The sequence below is a fragment of the Ambystoma mexicanum genome, chromosome 1p (assembly GCF_040938575.1).
Source record: "Ambystoma mexicanum isolate Mex_15411 chromosome 1p, UKY_AmexF1_1, whole genome shotgun sequence".
Classification (NCBI taxonomy): Eukaryota; Metazoa; Chordata; class Amphibia; order Caudata; family Ambystomatidae; genus Ambystoma; species Ambystoma mexicanum.
Window position 1 is genome coordinate 372,519,552 of NC_090921.1, and position 17,868 is coordinate 372,537,419.

The 17,868-nt window shown below is 45.2% G+C and overlaps 1 protein-coding gene across 1 annotated transcript in view; it reads right to left on the reverse strand.

Annotated features, from left to right (window-relative positions):
- The window catches only part of MAU2 (MAU2 sister chromatid cohesion factor), an 893,447-nt gene that overhangs the window by 379,524 nt on the left and 496,055 nt on the right, over nucleotides 1–17,868 (reverse strand). Inside the window, exon 13 of the mRNA XM_069649112.1 lies at nucleotides 17,342–17,425. Coding sequence (XP_069505213.1) covers nucleotides 17,342–17,425 — 84 coding nt within the window. The remainder of the gene's footprint in view (nucleotides 1–17,341; nucleotides 17,426–17,868) is intronic.

Sequence of the window (17,868 nt, forward strand, 5' to 3'; positions counted from 1 at the left end):
GGTGGGAGACCAGCAGCACAGCGACCTGGGGTACTGGAGTACCGTGAAGACCCAGGTAGGAGAACGCTGCTGTGTGCGCACTTGGCGACGTGACCGCTGGGCGGAGCGGCCCCGCTCCTCCTGTACGGGCTCCCTGCGGGCTCGACATGAGGTCCGGGGCATCCCGAGACAGATGCAGAGGGAGCGGTCCCCCGCGAGGTCTCCGGGCGGGACGGACCAGTTGCTGTGGAGCCCCTTCCAGCGTGCACCTACAGGCAGGATACCTCTGGGTCACCAACCCACAAGCCCCCAGTTACAATGCAACACAGGCATCCTACGTCAATCTCCGACCCACGACCCCGTCATCCAGTGGCAGAGACAGTGAGAGCCGTGGTGCGGTGGGGGAGCCCGCGCTCTGGTCCGCATGCTGCCGGCTGAACAGAGCTACCCCCAAGGACAATCCGACCCACCACAGACAGCGTGCGAAGAATCCCGCTCCCGCGTCGCTCCAGTGAGCGGGCCGAGTGTCGCGGACCACTGGCGCAACCAGAAGCGAGAAAAGTACCGGGCTCGACTGCGGGCCTTCTCCGGGGAGCGCAGAGGCGGGTGAGAGCACTGCCCGCCGCACCAACCAACCTAGCCAAAATGCAACTTTTGCAAAATAAAGTCCTGAGGGCTGCTCTAGGCATAAAAAAAAAATCATACCATATATCCAAGATTAGGAAAAATGCCCACTGGCTCCCCATCAAAGCCCGAATTATCTTAAAAAAATTATGCATCACCCACAAATGCCTTACCAAAAAAGGACCCATCTACCTCAGTAACACTCTGCATCCCAAATCCGACATGAGGCTACTTAGATCCAATGACAAACTCCTCCTGGACCCCCCCCCCCCCCCCCCGATTCAAAAACACAAAGAGCAGGGGGCAGCAGCTTCACCACTTTAGCCCCTAAACACTGGAACACTCTACCCATCCACATCAAAAAAGCATCTTCCTTCACGATCTTTAAGAAACAGTTAAAAACCTGGTTATTCAACCAATATTAGCACCCAAAGATAGGACCCCGTCCATCTTATACTGCTGTGAATATTTAGGCTATTGTATAATGTTGTGAATATTCTATAATTTATATCATGTAAAGGAACGAATGTAACGTTTAAATTTTACTAATTGCTAAGCTGTCTTCTAAACACGCCGTGACACCTGAGGGTCTGGGCGTGTAACAAATAAAGAAAATAAAATTAAAAAAAATTGTGAGCGCCCTTTCAGGAGAGCACCAGCGCGCCTCGCTTGACCCAGATCCTCTGTGGGGGTCTGGGGCTGCGTCTCGCCCCCCGTGGGAACCCGGTGGCATCTGTTAAACGGAGAGCGCACAAGTCCTTCTACAAAGAATCGTAGCACCGTTGATATCTGAGTCCGACCAGATACCTTCGCCAATCTCCAGAATTAACTCGAGCCTTGGCTACGACCATCTCCCCAAGCCACCATGGGGAAAATAGACAAGACCCAAAAGAAGCTACAGTTTGAAACTAACTCCCAGAACAAACCCGCAGCCAGCGATAGGCCTGAATCCCCTATACCAGATGCGGGATCCACAGAGGCACAGACACCACATCTAGATATCAGAGAGATCCTGATGGACCTGAAAGCCGGCATCAGCGGCCTGGGGTGCAAATTGGACACCCTTTCAACAAAAGTAGATCAGCTCCAACATAGACTTGATAAGCAGGCAGACAGGCTTGACAATGTGGAACAGCGCGTGTCTGACCTGGATGACGGAACGGCGGCGCTGACCTCTCGAGTCTCCATACTTGAAACCCAGATGAAGGTAGTGTGTGCCAAAAATGAAGATTTAGAGGGCCGTTCCCAAAGGAACATCATCAGAATCATTGGCGTGAGAGAGCAGCAACTTCCAGGTAAAATGGAGGACTTTGTAGAACAGATGTGCATGGCACTGTTCGGAAAAGAAACGCTGTCTCAGCTGTTCGTCGTAGAAAGAGCACACAGGATCCCGAACACCAGGCCAGCACCAGGCACGCACCCACGACCGATAATAGCAAGATTGCTAAACTACAAAGACCGCGATACGGTGCTCCAGGCTGCCAGAGTCAAAGGGAAACTGCAATAAGACAACAACTCCATTCAGTTTTTTCCTGATTTTTCCCAAGCAGTGCAAGCACAGAGGAAATCATATACAACTGTCGAGCAGTGCCTGCAGGATAATCAAATCCTCTATTCCATGTTGTATCCAGCGAAATTCCGTATTCAGCATGGCGGGAAAGTACAATTTTTCAATACCCCCAAGGAGGCCAGCGACTATCTAGACCGGGCCGGATGTAGGCCCAGTGGGAACAATCCGAGACCTCGTCGCGAGGATCGAGCGAGGAGGGACCCCCCGTAATACAGGACTCCAGTTATGGAGGGTCGATGTCAACATGCCCTCATTTTCAGCCACGATGATCACCACAGGAACAAAATCCTGTTGTCAATAGAAGCCCGGCACCCTCTTGGTGGGCTACTAACGCCCCTAGCGCAGCAATGTTTGCAGCAATGTTTCCAAGGGAGGGACTACCGTGGGCCAGTTGGGGGTTGCCCACACAAGGGAGGGATTCTGGAGGGAGGGAAAGTAGTAATAGGGAACCGCCATCATCTGCTCAATCAAGAATCACCACAACCTCATCACAAAGATCACAAGATCACAAATCCTTGCTGAGATAATGAACAAACTCGATCTCCAGACGAATTCCACTGAACACGTCCGGCACAGCACCCTCTACCCACCTGTCACCTAGTGCCGCCGCCTAAAGTTGCCACATGGAACATCCGAGGTGGCATTCAACCAACAAAAACCAGGAAAATCCTCCAATACATCAGGAGACACAAAGTCAGCATAGCCATGCTACAAGAGACCCACCTTCCTGCCGCGGAGCCAGAATGGGCCCGGTCATGGGGATTCCATAGGTATTTTTCATCATACTCGTCCTACGCCAGGGGGGTGGCCATCTTAATAGACAAGAGAGCCAACTTCAGTCTGATTGAATCCAAAAAAGACACGGAAGGGAGAGCAGTGTTGGTAAAGGGCCTCCTAGCTGGGAAAGAAATTGTTCTTATAAACTCATATGCTCCTAATACCGACGGACCAAACAATTTTGATTGGATCATGGCGCAACTCGGGAAGGAGGACACTGCAACAATCATCTGGGGAGCAGACCTCAATACACCACTAGACCCCAGAATAGATAAGTCCCACAACACGACAAGCAGACCGTCCAAAGCGAGTGTCCAAGTCAAAGAAATATGCCACACTTTCGACCCGATAGACACGTGGAGACACTCCAACCAAGACGCTAGAGAATATACATTCCACTCAGCGGTTCATAACACCAGCTCCCGCATCGACTATATTCTGACATCAGCCTTCAGCTCATTCGTCTGGGGACCCGGGCAGATCCATCCACGCTCCTTCTCAGACCACTCGAATGTAACACTAGAACTCACGTCATCAAATACATCACCACCTAGGCACAACTGGAGGTTCAAACCAGGCTCACTAGCAGACTTGGTGTTTGCAATGGAACTGCAACAAGAAATTGCGTCCTTCCTGGAGACTAACCAGTTCTCAGTCAGCTCCGCCGGTACCTTGTGGGAGACATTAAAGTGCTTTGTCTGTGGAATATGTATGGCAAAGGAAAATGGAATCCTGAAATTGATTCGCCATGAGCTGGCAGAGCGAAAAACGTCTAAAGGAACTCGAAATCAAAAACAACGCCTCAAGTGAACCACAGACCCAAGCAGACTTGAAAGGAGAACTAATAAGATTCAAAGAGCAAGCGGAACGGGAACGGAAATTTCTTGGGCACAGGCACCAGTTCAGGCAATATGGTGAGGGCCAGAAGCCAGGAGCGGTGCTGGCCCGGCTGCTGAGAATCGACAAAAAACCCACTCGGGTGGAATACATCCGTGCTGCCAATGGCAACCGAGTCTACACGGAGGGAGGCATTGTCGAGGTGTTTCGTAAATTTTATCAGGACCTATACAGCTCCAAAGGTGGCGCCGACCCAGAGTTGCTCCAGGACTTTCTAAACACTGAACTGTACTGGGTGGCCGAGGAGCTGCGTGAACCCCTGAACGCTCCAATAACGTTGGAAGAAATCCATGAGGCAATCAAACAGCTCCCGAACACCAAGGCACCCGGTCCAGACGGGCTCACCAGAGAATTTTATAAAGCACACGCGACTATCATATCTCCTATACTACTTCAGGTCTACGAGGAAGCCACAGAGCGGGGAATTCTTCCACCAACCCTTCGAGAGGCCTCTGTGATACTACTACACAAAGAGGGAAAAACCCCTGAAGAATGTACATCCTATAGACCGATCTCTCTGATTAACCTGGACAAGATTCTGCCCAAAATCCTAGCAACTCGATTACTTCCTATAATGCCAGCACTTGTGCTGGGTGATCAAGCCGGGTTCATCCCGGGACGCAACACGACATCAGGAGGCTTTTCGGCGTCATTGAGGCACTGGTTCCGACACAGCAGGCAATAGCTGTGCTTCTAGACACCAAGAAGGCCTTCGACTCCGTCGAGTGGCCCTTCCTTTTTGCAACGCTAAAACAAATGGGGCTAGGGAATTTCTTCCTTAAGTTGGTCTCACTGCTCTATAACAACCCGACATCCTATATCAGTCTTGGCAATACTAGATCCCCCAGCATCAGACTAGAACGTGATACGAGACAGGGGTGTCCCTCTCAGCCCTTATCTTTGCCCTGGTGATGGAGCCCCTGCCTTCCAGGCTGAGCAAGTACCAAATGCACCGAGGCCTTACACTAGGTCCCCACAAACTAGTGGTTTCCCTATATTCTGATGATGTCATGCTGTTTGTCAGCAACCCCCAAAACAACCTTAACCCGATAATGCGCGAAGTGATCAGATTTAGCCAAGTCTCTGGCCTCAAAACTAACCATTCAAAATCAGTGGTGTTCCCACTAACTCCGAATATCATTGAATTCACAGATGATCACGGCTTCAAGTGGGAGAGCTCAAGGGTCTGTTATCTAGGCATTTATATATCCCTTAGTCATAACGACATATTCAAGGACAACTATGTGGCAACACTTAACTCCTTACAAGAACGGGTCCAAAGGTGGAGATCTCTCCCGTTGTCGCTCTGGGGTAGTGCCTCACTCATCAAAATGGTTGTACTTCCCCCACACTCCTTTATCTATTCACGAATATTCCGATACTTCTCCTAAGGGCATTTTTCCAAAAGCTCAAAAGCCTCGTATTGTCACTTCTATGGGCAGGTAAACAGCACAAGTAGCATACAAAACATTAACCTTACCCACATCAAGTGGCGGCCTCGCACTTCCAGATATGGAGAAATATTACTGGGCAGCTCAAGCACAATTTCTAAGTCACTGGTACACTATACACTTCATACGTCCGCATGTCCAGGTGGAACGTGCCCTCGCATCTCCTAACCTGCTGCGAGCCGTCATTATCAGCCACATCTCAGTACCACACAACACGCTGAACACGGTATTATCCACATATGCAATCTGGAAAAAGATTGCACAGAAGTATGATGTAAACATAAGGTTCTCCCCCTGCTGCCAGCCAAATTTATCCCGGGGATCCCCCTAACAGCAGAGAAACTATTTCTCAATTGGCTTGTCAAACTAAACATCCAATCTCTCTGTGACCTCTTTCCCCCGAGGGTGTGTTCCTGACTCCGCAAATGGCCAAAGAGAGGGGAGGTACCACCTCATTGGACACGTTTCTATACTTTAGACTATGATACACATTGCAAGGTATGTTCCCATCATTCCCTAAACAACCAGCAACGTGGGACCTACTCCATAACGTAATTCAGGCGAAAGGTATACAAATCTCTTCTAACGGACAGAGCCATCGCTGACCCCCGAACAAAGGCAAGGTGAGAAACCGCTATTCAGGCAACAATCCCCGAGGCGGATTGGTCATACATTCTCCGTCAGACCCAGAAGGTCGCATTAAATACATGCTATAAACAAATTCACTTCAATTTCTTACACCAGACCTACCACATTCCAGCAAAAAGTCAGACACCACCCAGAACTGTCACCACAATGCTCGAGGTGTGGCGCCGCTGTCGCTGATTTCATGCACTTAGCGTGGGATTGCCCCGGGGTACATCGCTTCTGGGCTTCTGTCCTACAAACCACAGCAGAGGTGGTGGGTGAGGAGTTACCCCCTGCCCCACTGGTGGCACTTCTTGGTTTGACCAAAAACCTAAAACCTGCAGTGAGGAAACTAGCAGCCCTTCTGCTGGTACTGGCACGCAGGAGGGTCGCAATGGCATGGGGCCGTGGCCCTGCCCCCACTGTCTCAGCATGGAAAAAAGACATCTATATTGTCAGGACATGGACACCGAATTCATACGGACATTACCGCTACATGCGCGCCCCCCCCGACATTTGGGGCCCCTACGCATCATATTTGTTAAGCACCGTCGTGTCACCAGACCCCCAAACTCAAGTACCATGTTCAGTAGTGGAAGGTGAAACCCAACCAAGGAGGTCGCAAATAACTGACCAAGATAAGGGGAACCAGCAATGAACTAAGAACCGATTCGATGAGTGTGTGTGGTGGGGAGGGGAGGGGAGGGGATGGGGGGGGAGTTATGAGCAAAACAGATGGCACGTTGTACTTGTTATGATTGCACCCGGTTGGTGCAAATGTATGTGTCCGAAGTTGTAAAAACCAAAAATAAAGTTTAAAAAAAAAAAATAGATTTCTCATTCCTTCAAAAGTTTTATCTCTACCCTTTACCCAACCATCTAAGTTTTTCAAAAATTCACACACCCAAGCCCAAGAGGCACCATCATGCTTTTTGAGGGTCCTAAACCTCATACTCCAATCTTTCAAGTTCCCCCACCTCTATTACAGCATCAGTTGCAACCTGGGGGAGCCTAGACAAAAGCCAAGAAACCAACATTCTCTGTGAAACCCTGAATCACATACCTATATTCAAAAGCAGCCAACCTATCTAAAATATCAAGTCTCATCTCATACATACAGCTTCTTTAGGCATGCAAGGCCTCTTAGGACTGGAAGACCTAGAAGACTCTGGGAGAGAACCATTTTCTAGAGACAATTTCTTCATTTCAAGTGCATGATTCGATTCCATTTCTCTGAGCCCAAGTTTTTGATGTTTGCTTTCAGTTTGCATTTGGAGCCTTTTAAATTCTATTTCAAGTCTCATCTTTTCAAGAGAGACACATTCTTGACTCAGTACTGGACCTGGTAGGGTCCCTGTGGCTATATGTTGAGGGCCTAGAGCTGGTTGAGGTAAAGAGGGCCTCTCTTCCTGAGACTCCTCCGACTCTTCTAAAAATCATCAATAACATCTGAGCCGGACTCGAACATCAACATTATCCACATTTGCTGGGGGGATAGGGGTTATGGCTCTACCTCCCAGTCTTTGATGCTTCAACAATTTCTCAATCAATTCGTTTTTCTTGCCTTTAACAGAGAGAGACCTGACTTGACACATCTTTCAATTGATCTACTGTTGGAATGATCATGGCTTTCTGTTTGAAGTTACCGATATTTGGCATAAGACAATGGCTTTTCTAGTGATGCTTAGCCTTGTGAAGGTTATTTGAACAAAAGTGATAGTACTCATTGTAATAACTATACTTTATCCTCACTGCTGTACACCAGTGTTAGGCAGAATTTCATGCAGTACCCTCTGGGACCACCACACACAATTAGGACTGCAGGTGTAAGCAAGAACAACATTTGGTACAAGTCCGTACCACACAGTTTGTTGGTAGTGAGCTGAGCAGCCAGGCTTATTTCAAGAGTGAATGTGAACAGTACAAGTAGTTACACAGAGGACTTTCAATCACAGAGGTTCAAGTAGACACTTCTACTCAAGGATTTTTGGTAAAACAATAATTTATTACACAATATTTTATAAAAACATTTCACTAGTCGAAAACTTATTATATACCAATACACTTCAATACCAAGGTTTTTGGGACAGTTTGAACGCCCCTGAAAAAGGAGCCAAATGGCAGTTCAGTCACTTATCAGTGAGTAAAAAGGACAAAAGTAAGTAGAATAGAGTATATATACTTTCTAGGCAGTGTAAATAGTTTCAGTTCACCAGAATAGTTCAATTCAAGTCAATAGGCCAGGCCAAAGTCAATGGGCTAGTGTTCTGGATAGGAAAGAGCAGTTCTGGTATCAAAGAGTAAAGTCTTTGCCAAAGTTCTCAGTAGTAGTTTAGGCGAAAAAGAATGTGTGGCATTCTCTCAATCGGGTTGACACAGTACCTTTGTATGAAGAAAACTAATGTTGCTGAAGTCGTGGTTCCTGCCAGTTCCTGCAGATTTCGCTGATCCTGAGCCTCAGTCGTGGGGACAAGAGGGAGGATGTCAGGGGACTCCTGCACTGCACGGGATCGTTGAAGAAAGCAAACAAAATGGAGTCACTTCAGTTCAAGTAGCGCTGGATTCAAGAACACAAACTGGTGTCCCTCTCCCTGGTTAAACCTAACCAGCCTTGAGAACGGTATCCAGGTATCTTCTGAGTTGATTGGTCCCACCAACTCAAAGGAAGAAGACGTCATTGAAGGGGCTTCTCTGTCGAGATGAACTTGGCAATTCGGACCTGCAGCAGAGCTTCAACGGGCAAACCAACGTTCTAGTGGTTGCATCAGTCCTCTTCCAGCTTGTGTTCGGTTCTTTCGTTCCAGTAGTCGACTGCCTTCCAGTCCACGAGACTCGCCTTTTAAACAGGTTTCTCCCATTCATTCCAGCTTAGCTGCCACTCTGTGCGCCAAACGAGGTTTGATCCCTTTATTCCTACGCCTCTGGCAGGCTTCAGGACTGAGGATCGTCTCTGGCGCCGAGTGTCTGGGGTGGGCAGGAAGTGAGGGAGGTGCCCGAAACTTCCTGTGCTTAGTCTCCGATGAGACCCAAATGCACTCTGGCATGATTGGCTGGCTGACTGTCTGGCAAGGACAGCCACCCTGCTGGGTGAGTGGCAGCTAGGCTGGAATGAATGGGAGAAACCTGTTTAAAAGGCGAGTCTCGTGGACTGGAAGGCAGAGTTGACCACTGGAACGAAAGAACCAGAGACGAGCTGGAAGAGGGCGGCTGCTGCAACTCCTGGACCGTTGGTTTGCCCGGTGAAGCCCTGCTGCAAGTCCAAATCGCCAAGTTCATCTTTATCAACTCGACCCGTAAGCCACCTGGATACCATTCTCTGACCTGTTTGTATTTTCCTCAGAGTGCTGCAGGAAAACGAATAACTAGGGAGAGGGACACCAGTTTGTGTGCTTGTCTACAGCTACTGGAAGTGAAGATTTTCCTTTGCTAGCTTTTTGAACAGTCCCAGTGCAGGAGAGTCCCCCAACGTCCTCCCTCTTGTCCCAACAACAGAGCCTCAGGAACAGCGAGATCTGCAGGACCTGCCAGGAACAGTCTCCAGCTGCATCTTTCTCAACATTGAAAGGTACTGTGAAAACCCGACCGAGAGAACTTACCTCTCACTGCAAAAGTGCTTGAAACATTTGCCACTTGCAGGCCTTATCAGCTTGTGACCCAACATATGAATCAATCTTTTACAAACTACTTCTGAGAACCATGGCAAAGACTTTCTGTTTAACTATCAGAACTGCCGACCATATACAAGACAGTAGCCCATTGACACTGGCCTAACCTATTGCATGGAATTGACTCCTCACTGTCTAAGAGTAACTGTACTATTCTTTATTAACCTATGCCTTTTTGCTCCTCCAAAGTAGTTTAAATGCCTCAGAAACTGGTAGTGTGAAGTACCAAAGTATATTTGTGTGTGACATTGATTGCCTCCTTCTAGTGAAAGTTTTATAACGGACTGTGAAATAAACTACTCTTACACTCCAGGTTTCTTGTAATTATAGACTTCTGTGACATCATTACAGCTCACATTCCCCTCTTTAGATAAGCCTGGCTGCTCAGCAACGCTACCACAAAAATGTGTAGTACAGACTTATACCAAAGGTTGGTTTTGCTTACAACTGTAGTCATAGTTGTGTGTAGGGGTCTCAAACGGTACTGCATGCAAACTTTGCCTAACAGGTTTCAACAAATTAACACAAACATCTGAGGTGGTGTTAGAAGAGGATCCTGCTTCGCGTTCTTCTGCGAAGGCTGTTGCTGTTGGGGCCAGCAAAACTTGTCCTGTAGGCATGGAGTCTGACTCTTAACTATTGAAAGCCATCCAACTTAATTCTCTTAAATTGGATGATGTTTTTTCCCTATTTAGTTACACAACATCTGAGGGCGGTAGATAGCGATTTCTTAACTTCAAACACAGTGGGTGCTTCCACGCAGCATGTGGTCATTCAAGACTTCTCTCCAAATAGTCCTTCCCCGCTAATAGCTTTTATAGAGCAAAATGATGTGGGTCAAGACAATACCGCTACTGATATAATTGTAGACATTGCCACTATAGAGGTGCAGGTTGGTGAATCAAAGAACACTCTTCCTGATCAAGCCTCCTCTGATTAAACAGTTCATGTTTTCACGTACAATGAGACGAGCTCGGGCAAGAGCTTTAAAACGGATCAATTTTTTTTTTTTTTTTTTAAAAACCTTGTACCCCATGATACCCACGAGAAAAAAAAAACAATCACTTATAAAAAAATATGTAACAGAAATAGAGTATTCCCCTTGCATCCAATTTGTCCGCATGTGATGCTCAAATCGATTTGAATCAACTCAATGAAGAATCGAAGATGGTGCTTAATCTCGACCCTGTATTAACCAAAAAAAGCTCTCTTCCCTTCTTCCAAAAAATCCGCGTGCAAAGCAACAACCAATCCTGGTGTGGTGCATGTGCTCAGTTCTCAATGACCACTGTTTAAATATTATCCTTTGGTGGCCAATAATCCACAGGTGGTCACTGTGCATGGAGATGAGATTGAGGTGCCCACTGTTGGTGTCACAAAGGAACCCATTCCAGTAATAGTTAAGCAAAATCGTGTCCCCCGCCCACACCAAAAGCCCAGTTGATGCTTATGCCATCCATCCAAACTGAAGCCCCAATGCATTTTACAGAATCTCCACAGGTAATAACTGAAGCTGTGGTCTCGAAAGGGATTGTTACTATTGACAGGGAGGGAAATTGCCTCCTTGAGCATTTCCATCCAAATATGAGTAAGTCTGGTACGGATGATGTGGGAGTATGGCCTACAAGCATGCAGACAGCCTCTAATCAGAAATCTGAGTATGAAGAGATTGAATTCGACAGGGATTCAATGTTCATTCTGGTGTGGCCTCAACGCTTAAATAGATCTTACATTTTCAATATTTTTAAAGGGAATCCACAATTACGGATTCTGATCACAGACGATATTGAGTGGATCAGGCTTGCAAACCAAAATAACTTCCGAATCATTAGTGCACGCCAATCAGTGATTATTCTAAAATTGTTATGGGATCATAGAGGGGATTTTGCAATGCATGGCCTACAGCTGTGTCTATTTCGCACTATTGAAAAGGCAACCATCTTTTTGCAGGAACCTTTGGAAGTTATGGAGCCCACATTGCAAAATGGCACCATGAATGGCAACTTTTCTTCCCAGAGTGGCGATTTGATTTCGCAGATTATCTCTTTAGTTGGTGCAGCATCAAACATTACATGGCTAGCGTCCCTACTGTCATCCATTATTGAAATGTCCAGATCGGCTAAACAGTCCTAGCCAATGGGAGCTTAAGATCGCATCTTGGAACTGTTGTGGGCTAAAAAAATCTCAGAGCGGACTCGCCTCGTAAAATGACGAGGCGTACCCTACGATTCTTTTTTTAAGAATTTATGAGCACTCAGCATCTCATTATTGATTGGTTTACGACTTTTTGTGCATCTGCTATACACAGTAACCTAGATCTCCCAATTGGTGGTTTAGCTATTCTACTCAATAACTCCAGCAATTACACCTCTCGTTTGATCTAGTCTTCCAATGAGATCTCAGTAATTGAAGATGTTATTTCTAATTTGCAGGATACTCTTACTTATATGTATTTAATTCAAACCTGTAGCTAAGTCAATGGACGAGTACCTTGACATCTTGGATCCTGTATTGAAGCTGCATATTTAGAGAATCCGGACTACCGCATGATTATGGGAGGTGATTCCAATTTGGTCTGCACTTCTGCTATTCTGTCAATCTGGAAAAATGAATACCCTTCATTTGAATGATAGACGTAACTTGATGGCCGTGGGCCAACCGTCTTATGCACCGAATTATAGAAATATAAACTGCTATGCTTGACCAATGAGCGGCCATTTTAAATGTAGCAAGAATCGCCATTTTGCTCGTTAACCATTGCTCATTGCTTTCTGTCTGAAAACTGCTTTGCAGCTTGCAATTCTTGCGGATTCTGCTTACTCTGCTCAACTGTTAACATTGTTGTCTGAAAATGAAAGGACAAAGTCGCGGGACTGAAGAGTTTGTTGAAACTCCTCATGAGTAGCCCAGAGTGGAATGCCCACGCTCCCTCTCAGTAGCCTTGGGAGAGAGCTGCAGGGCATTTAATCACTTCACAGCTGCCTGCCATTCTTGTACGATGGTAGAATATGTTAGAATAATACAGTTAAAGGCTTGAATTATGCTCTTCCTACGGCCCCCCTTCGCAAAACCCTTTAGAACGTGTCGGCTCCCGGGACACGAATAGTACCTCATAGATAGCAAAGCTTGGAATGTGGCTCTTCCCCCGTGTGTAGCTTGCTTCCAAGAACAGAACCACTGTGTTCTGTACAACAACTAAAAGATGCCTCCGCACTTTCTAATTGCACATCGTTCTAGAATAGACATCGAAAGGTTCATAATCGTCGGATATGCCCATCGTCATCCCGAGTTCAAAGGAACTTAATAAAGAGGGGTGTTAAACATGACATTGCTGACTGTATGATATGCATTTTGTATATATGTAACTGATGTACGTAATTCGCTCTCTTGCGTCCCTCGAGGTCTAGGAAACTCATGTCGCGGGGCGTGAGATCAGAATTGGCCAATTGATACTATTTTTTGCTTGCAATAAACCCTAGCATTGGGAATTTGAACCTCGTGTCTGGCGCATCTTTTCGTGTATGGTTGCCTTGTTTCCATAGCACGAGGGACCCCTAGGGGCCCCTTTCAATTCCAACTCAGAGCAACATGTCAAATGTTAAACTTCAACCTTTGCTGGTGAGAAGGGGACTTTATTGGGTGAGAAAACTCCTACAATGGATTCTGCATGTGGTTAAATTTAATCTCGATGTCTATCCTGGCACTTGGGTCAAGGGGTGGTTCATCTTATTGAGTTTTTTTGTTTCGACTGCCCTATTGCCAGAGGTGGAATCCGCTGGTATTTTACACTCCCAATACAGTGATCATGTTCCTATTCTATTAAATCTTTTTGCGAAGGTGGCTCCCCTGAAGGTAGATCCATCTCTAGGATTTGTTCAGGTTGATCGTCCTTGAACATCTGTGAGATGGACTCCCAGGTTATGCAGGGATCCGACCTATCTGTTTAAGAGCGATGTTTGGAGAGTTTATAATGGCAATGCACTGGTACTCAACAAGCCCATAAGGAAGGAATGGAATAATCACATTATACAATGAGCACTCTCGATATGTGAGCAATCTGAGCAAACAATGCATTCAGCTTTCCCAAACCCTGCTATAGCCATTTTAAAAAACGATAAATATCGTGCCATCAGGTCTCTTAAACACATGAATATGGATGCTGCAAGCTTTACTGTAGGGAAATACAAGATTCTTCGAAAATATTGTAATCACATTAAAACGATTAACCACCACTTGCATTTAGCCATTAATCAAGGTATGCCGTTGTTGATTGTTAAAAACTACCCTCGTAACATCTGGTCGTTACCGAATGGCAAACAGCACGATAAGCAATATGAACAGGCTGCATCCATTTCCACCCATACTTGGCAGGTCCATATTGCGGACAAGTATAAATGACCCCTGGCCTTTTCTAATCTTGTTTCTAGGATTTTTCAGGTGCAATGTAGAGAGTCTATTTTCCTCACCAATGAGGACGTCTCTAGTGCCATTCGAAATTTAAAACCTTCTAAAGCTGCAGGTCCTGATGGTATTCCGTCATGTATAATGAAATCCGATCCTCCTTTTTGGGCTGCCATTTTGTTTACTAAATTCGATAACATCTTACGCTGTAACTCCATTTCTCCTTCCTGGCGCAATGCGATGATCATTTCTATATTTAAAAAAGATGACTCGCAGGATCCAGCCAATTATCGCCCAATTGCGCTAATGGAAGCAGCTGCAAAAGTATTCGCCATTTTATTACTAAAAAAGCTCAAATCTTTAATTGTCGAAAAAGGCATCTATTCCCAGTACCAAACTTGCTTTCCAAAGGACATGGGCAAGTCTCTCAACGCTACCATCATAGCCCATGTTCTGGCGAAATTTCAACTCAACAATACTTGGACCATATAGCGGCATTAGATCTTTCAAGTGCCTTCGATAGGGACATTAGAGAACTGCTATGGTTGAAGCTACTTGCTATGGGGTTTCCGCCCAGGTTAGTCCAATTAATTGCACTCCTTCATGCAAACACCACCTTTCAGGTCAGAGTCACTCGAAGCGGCGCCAACACGCCCGATTGTCACCATGACTGGTGTAAAACAGGGTTGTAATTTGGCCGCCACATTATTCAATTTTTACCTCTGTGACATGGATACTTTATGGTTGGACAAATCCACATACTCAGTCAGATTCTGAGGGATGAGACTCCACTAGATTTGTTTTGTAGATCTAATCCTGTTGGACAGGACTCCCTATGGACTCCAAAACGCAAATTGCATTTGGTTTCAGGTATATGCAACACAACTTAAAAGCTAACTGACAAATCAAAAATTGTCATTTTGCAACAAAAAGCAGATTAAATCTCATCATTGGCACATTGCCGACTTGAGCGCACCTCTGCCCTACGGTATTTGGGATATTGTTTATCAGATGCTAATTCATTAAATCATGAGCCAACTTCCTAAAATCTAAAGTCTGCCCTTTGGTATCTGATAAAAAATAATCTTTCGGAAGTATTGCAAGTTTTCATTGGTTCCGCTTATTAATTTCTATCTTCTGAAAGCAGAACCTAATTTTACTTTTTGGGTTTGGACACCTGTTTATTGGATATAGACTATCTCTGAAATACTGTGCAGGGACAATTGTGGAAAGGCACCCTAGGATTGGCGCCATCTGTTGCAAATTCCATTATCTGACACAAAATAGGTTTACCTTTAGCTGCTAGATGGAGTGCCGCAAACTGACTATATGAACATTTTGACACCTCCTCGCAATTCTCTCTTCCAAGGTCTACATGCACTCATGTTAGATGGGAATCTCCCTTCTATGGTGAAATGTGTTGCCCGAAGGAATCGCACTCTTATAAACGTGTCTATAGATCTCGTGTTGGGCCTTCTGAAGTTCAAACGTAAACTTTGAGATGGACTGGAACACAAACATTGACGCTAATCATGCTTATAAATCATACAGTGAGTATGCATGGTCTTCGAGGAGGAGAGATTTGCAAACCTCTAATCAAATGTCCATGTGACAAGATTCGCTCAATTTATGAGAGATTTAAGCTCAATCCACTGCACACGCTTGAAAGCTTTACTACAAAAAATAAAACCTTTCCTTTTGTTGGTGGAGCATTTTTTGGGAAGGATGCAATTCCCTGAAGTGTGTAAAATTACAGAATGTAATAGGCCTCCACACAATCTATGTATGTTTATCATGAATTGGTATCATATGTCCTTACTATAATGCTTGGTAGTATTTTCAGGACTTGTACGAATTAGGGGGATGAACACAGACAACATGTTGGCTCCGATTTTTGTATGATGCAGCTAAATCAGAAATATCTTTCATAGGTCAGTATAAGGCAAGTGACAATTTAATGATTATTAATTTTTATGTGGTACCTTGTTGAACCAAACTATAGTGCAATCGGTATTCTTAGTCTTTTATGTTTGTTATGGTTTTTATGTAAAAACTGATTTTATGAGAGAGAATACTGTAAAGGTTTGCTGTTTATGTTCAAACTAAATACCATTAAAAAAAGGTTTTAAAGTGCATCGGTCTGCTCCCTCCAAAGCACCTTCATCCTCCCAGGAAAAGAAACATGAACCAGGGACAACTGTCGCCTTGCATGGTGGCCCAGCCTGCTGCTGCAAATTCTTCACTGAAAAGGTACTGTCTAAAACCTTCGTACTTGTCTTGCTGTGTGTTCTAGTGATCCTGGAGGGCTGCAGCTAAGCGGTTACTTGCACCCCCTTAAGGGCACCCTAGGTCCCTTTGGGGTGAACCACCCATTGGGCCCATCTTGCTATAAACTATTGTACTTGTGCGCAAACAAGAAGACTTCATACACTTCAATCTAGCTACTAGTCACCTGCTTCCTTCCTCCTCAGCCCTTGGTCATTGGACCCCCAGTGCCTCCTTTGACACTGAAACTCACCTAGCATAGGGTTGGACTTCTGAAGCCTGGATAAACAGGAGATATTTTAAGTTGAGAGTAATCTATAAGCTTGCTTACCTGTTAAGATTTTTCATAGTAATTTTACCCTACTTTGATTTAAAGTGAGCTTCCTTTTATTCAATTCCGTTTTAAAGGGCACAATCTGTTATTTTACTTTGATTCTACTGTGAATAGTTCTTACGCTGCTTTACAGCCATAACCTTAGTGTATCCAAAATAAAGGTTATTTTTATATAACTTCTAATGTCAGTGAGTTGTGTGTCTTCCTACAGCCCTCTTCCTTCCTAGTCTAAGCCTGGCTGCTCAGCCATTGCTACCAAACCTTTTGGTTAGTTCAGGACGAATCTAAGAATTGGAACCCTGTACATCTACGAGTGAGTCTTCTCTTGTCCTACCACAGGTAGACTTTAGTAAAACTGGCTAACAACTTGTGTTGTCCATCTGGAAATTATGAACATTGCTCTACTATAAGCAAAGCCTAATTGCTCTGCCACATCAACGATGTGGGCCAGTAGAAACTTTGCGTGCACCCCTACTGAACACTGTAGGTTTGCGTTCCAAAGCCCACAACAGAGGTAACCAGAGTGGATATGGTTTGAAATACAGGTGTCTACAGCTTGCTTGCCTACAGTTGTAGGAAACGCCCAATACCAAGGAATTTGCATGAACAACTCTTCATATACGTTACATTTCCAATCTCTGGGTTTACCCTGAATGCCTGATGCAGTGAGATTCCCTACTTTAATACTCCTGCAAACACCAAATAGCAGTACAGGCACATGATACATTTAGAATGGGCATATCCTCCTCACCTCTTGGTGTCGGTTGCCTTCCCTGATGTAGACACTGGCAAGGTTTGTTACAATGAATGCCCACAATTCTTGATGCGTTGTAAGCTGTTAAAAAGAAGAAAACAATAACCTCCCTCAAACGATGAACTGTCCAACTCTCACTTCATGTATTCAAATGAAAAAACATTGAGCTATGACGTGCAGAGGACCAATTACATACTGTAGGATGGCCACTGCCTTGCACGGAATATTCTGAAATTAATTTACAACAAATCTATGCAAGTTTCCCATATACCATTCTAAGAATATGCATAGATTCAAGCACAAGAATGGTCAATAAAAGAAAAGAATGGGACCCTCCCATCCCTTTACTTTAAACTCCAGGCACCAAATCAATCACTGTGCATTAAATAAGTAATGACATTTAGGAAGGTGGCATCAGTTGCATTTTTAGATTTAAACATGGCACCTAAAAGGAGCAGGCAGAGCAGTAAGGACAGGCAATGCATTCCAAACAAGCTAAATTAGTAATGGAAAGGATCAACGTC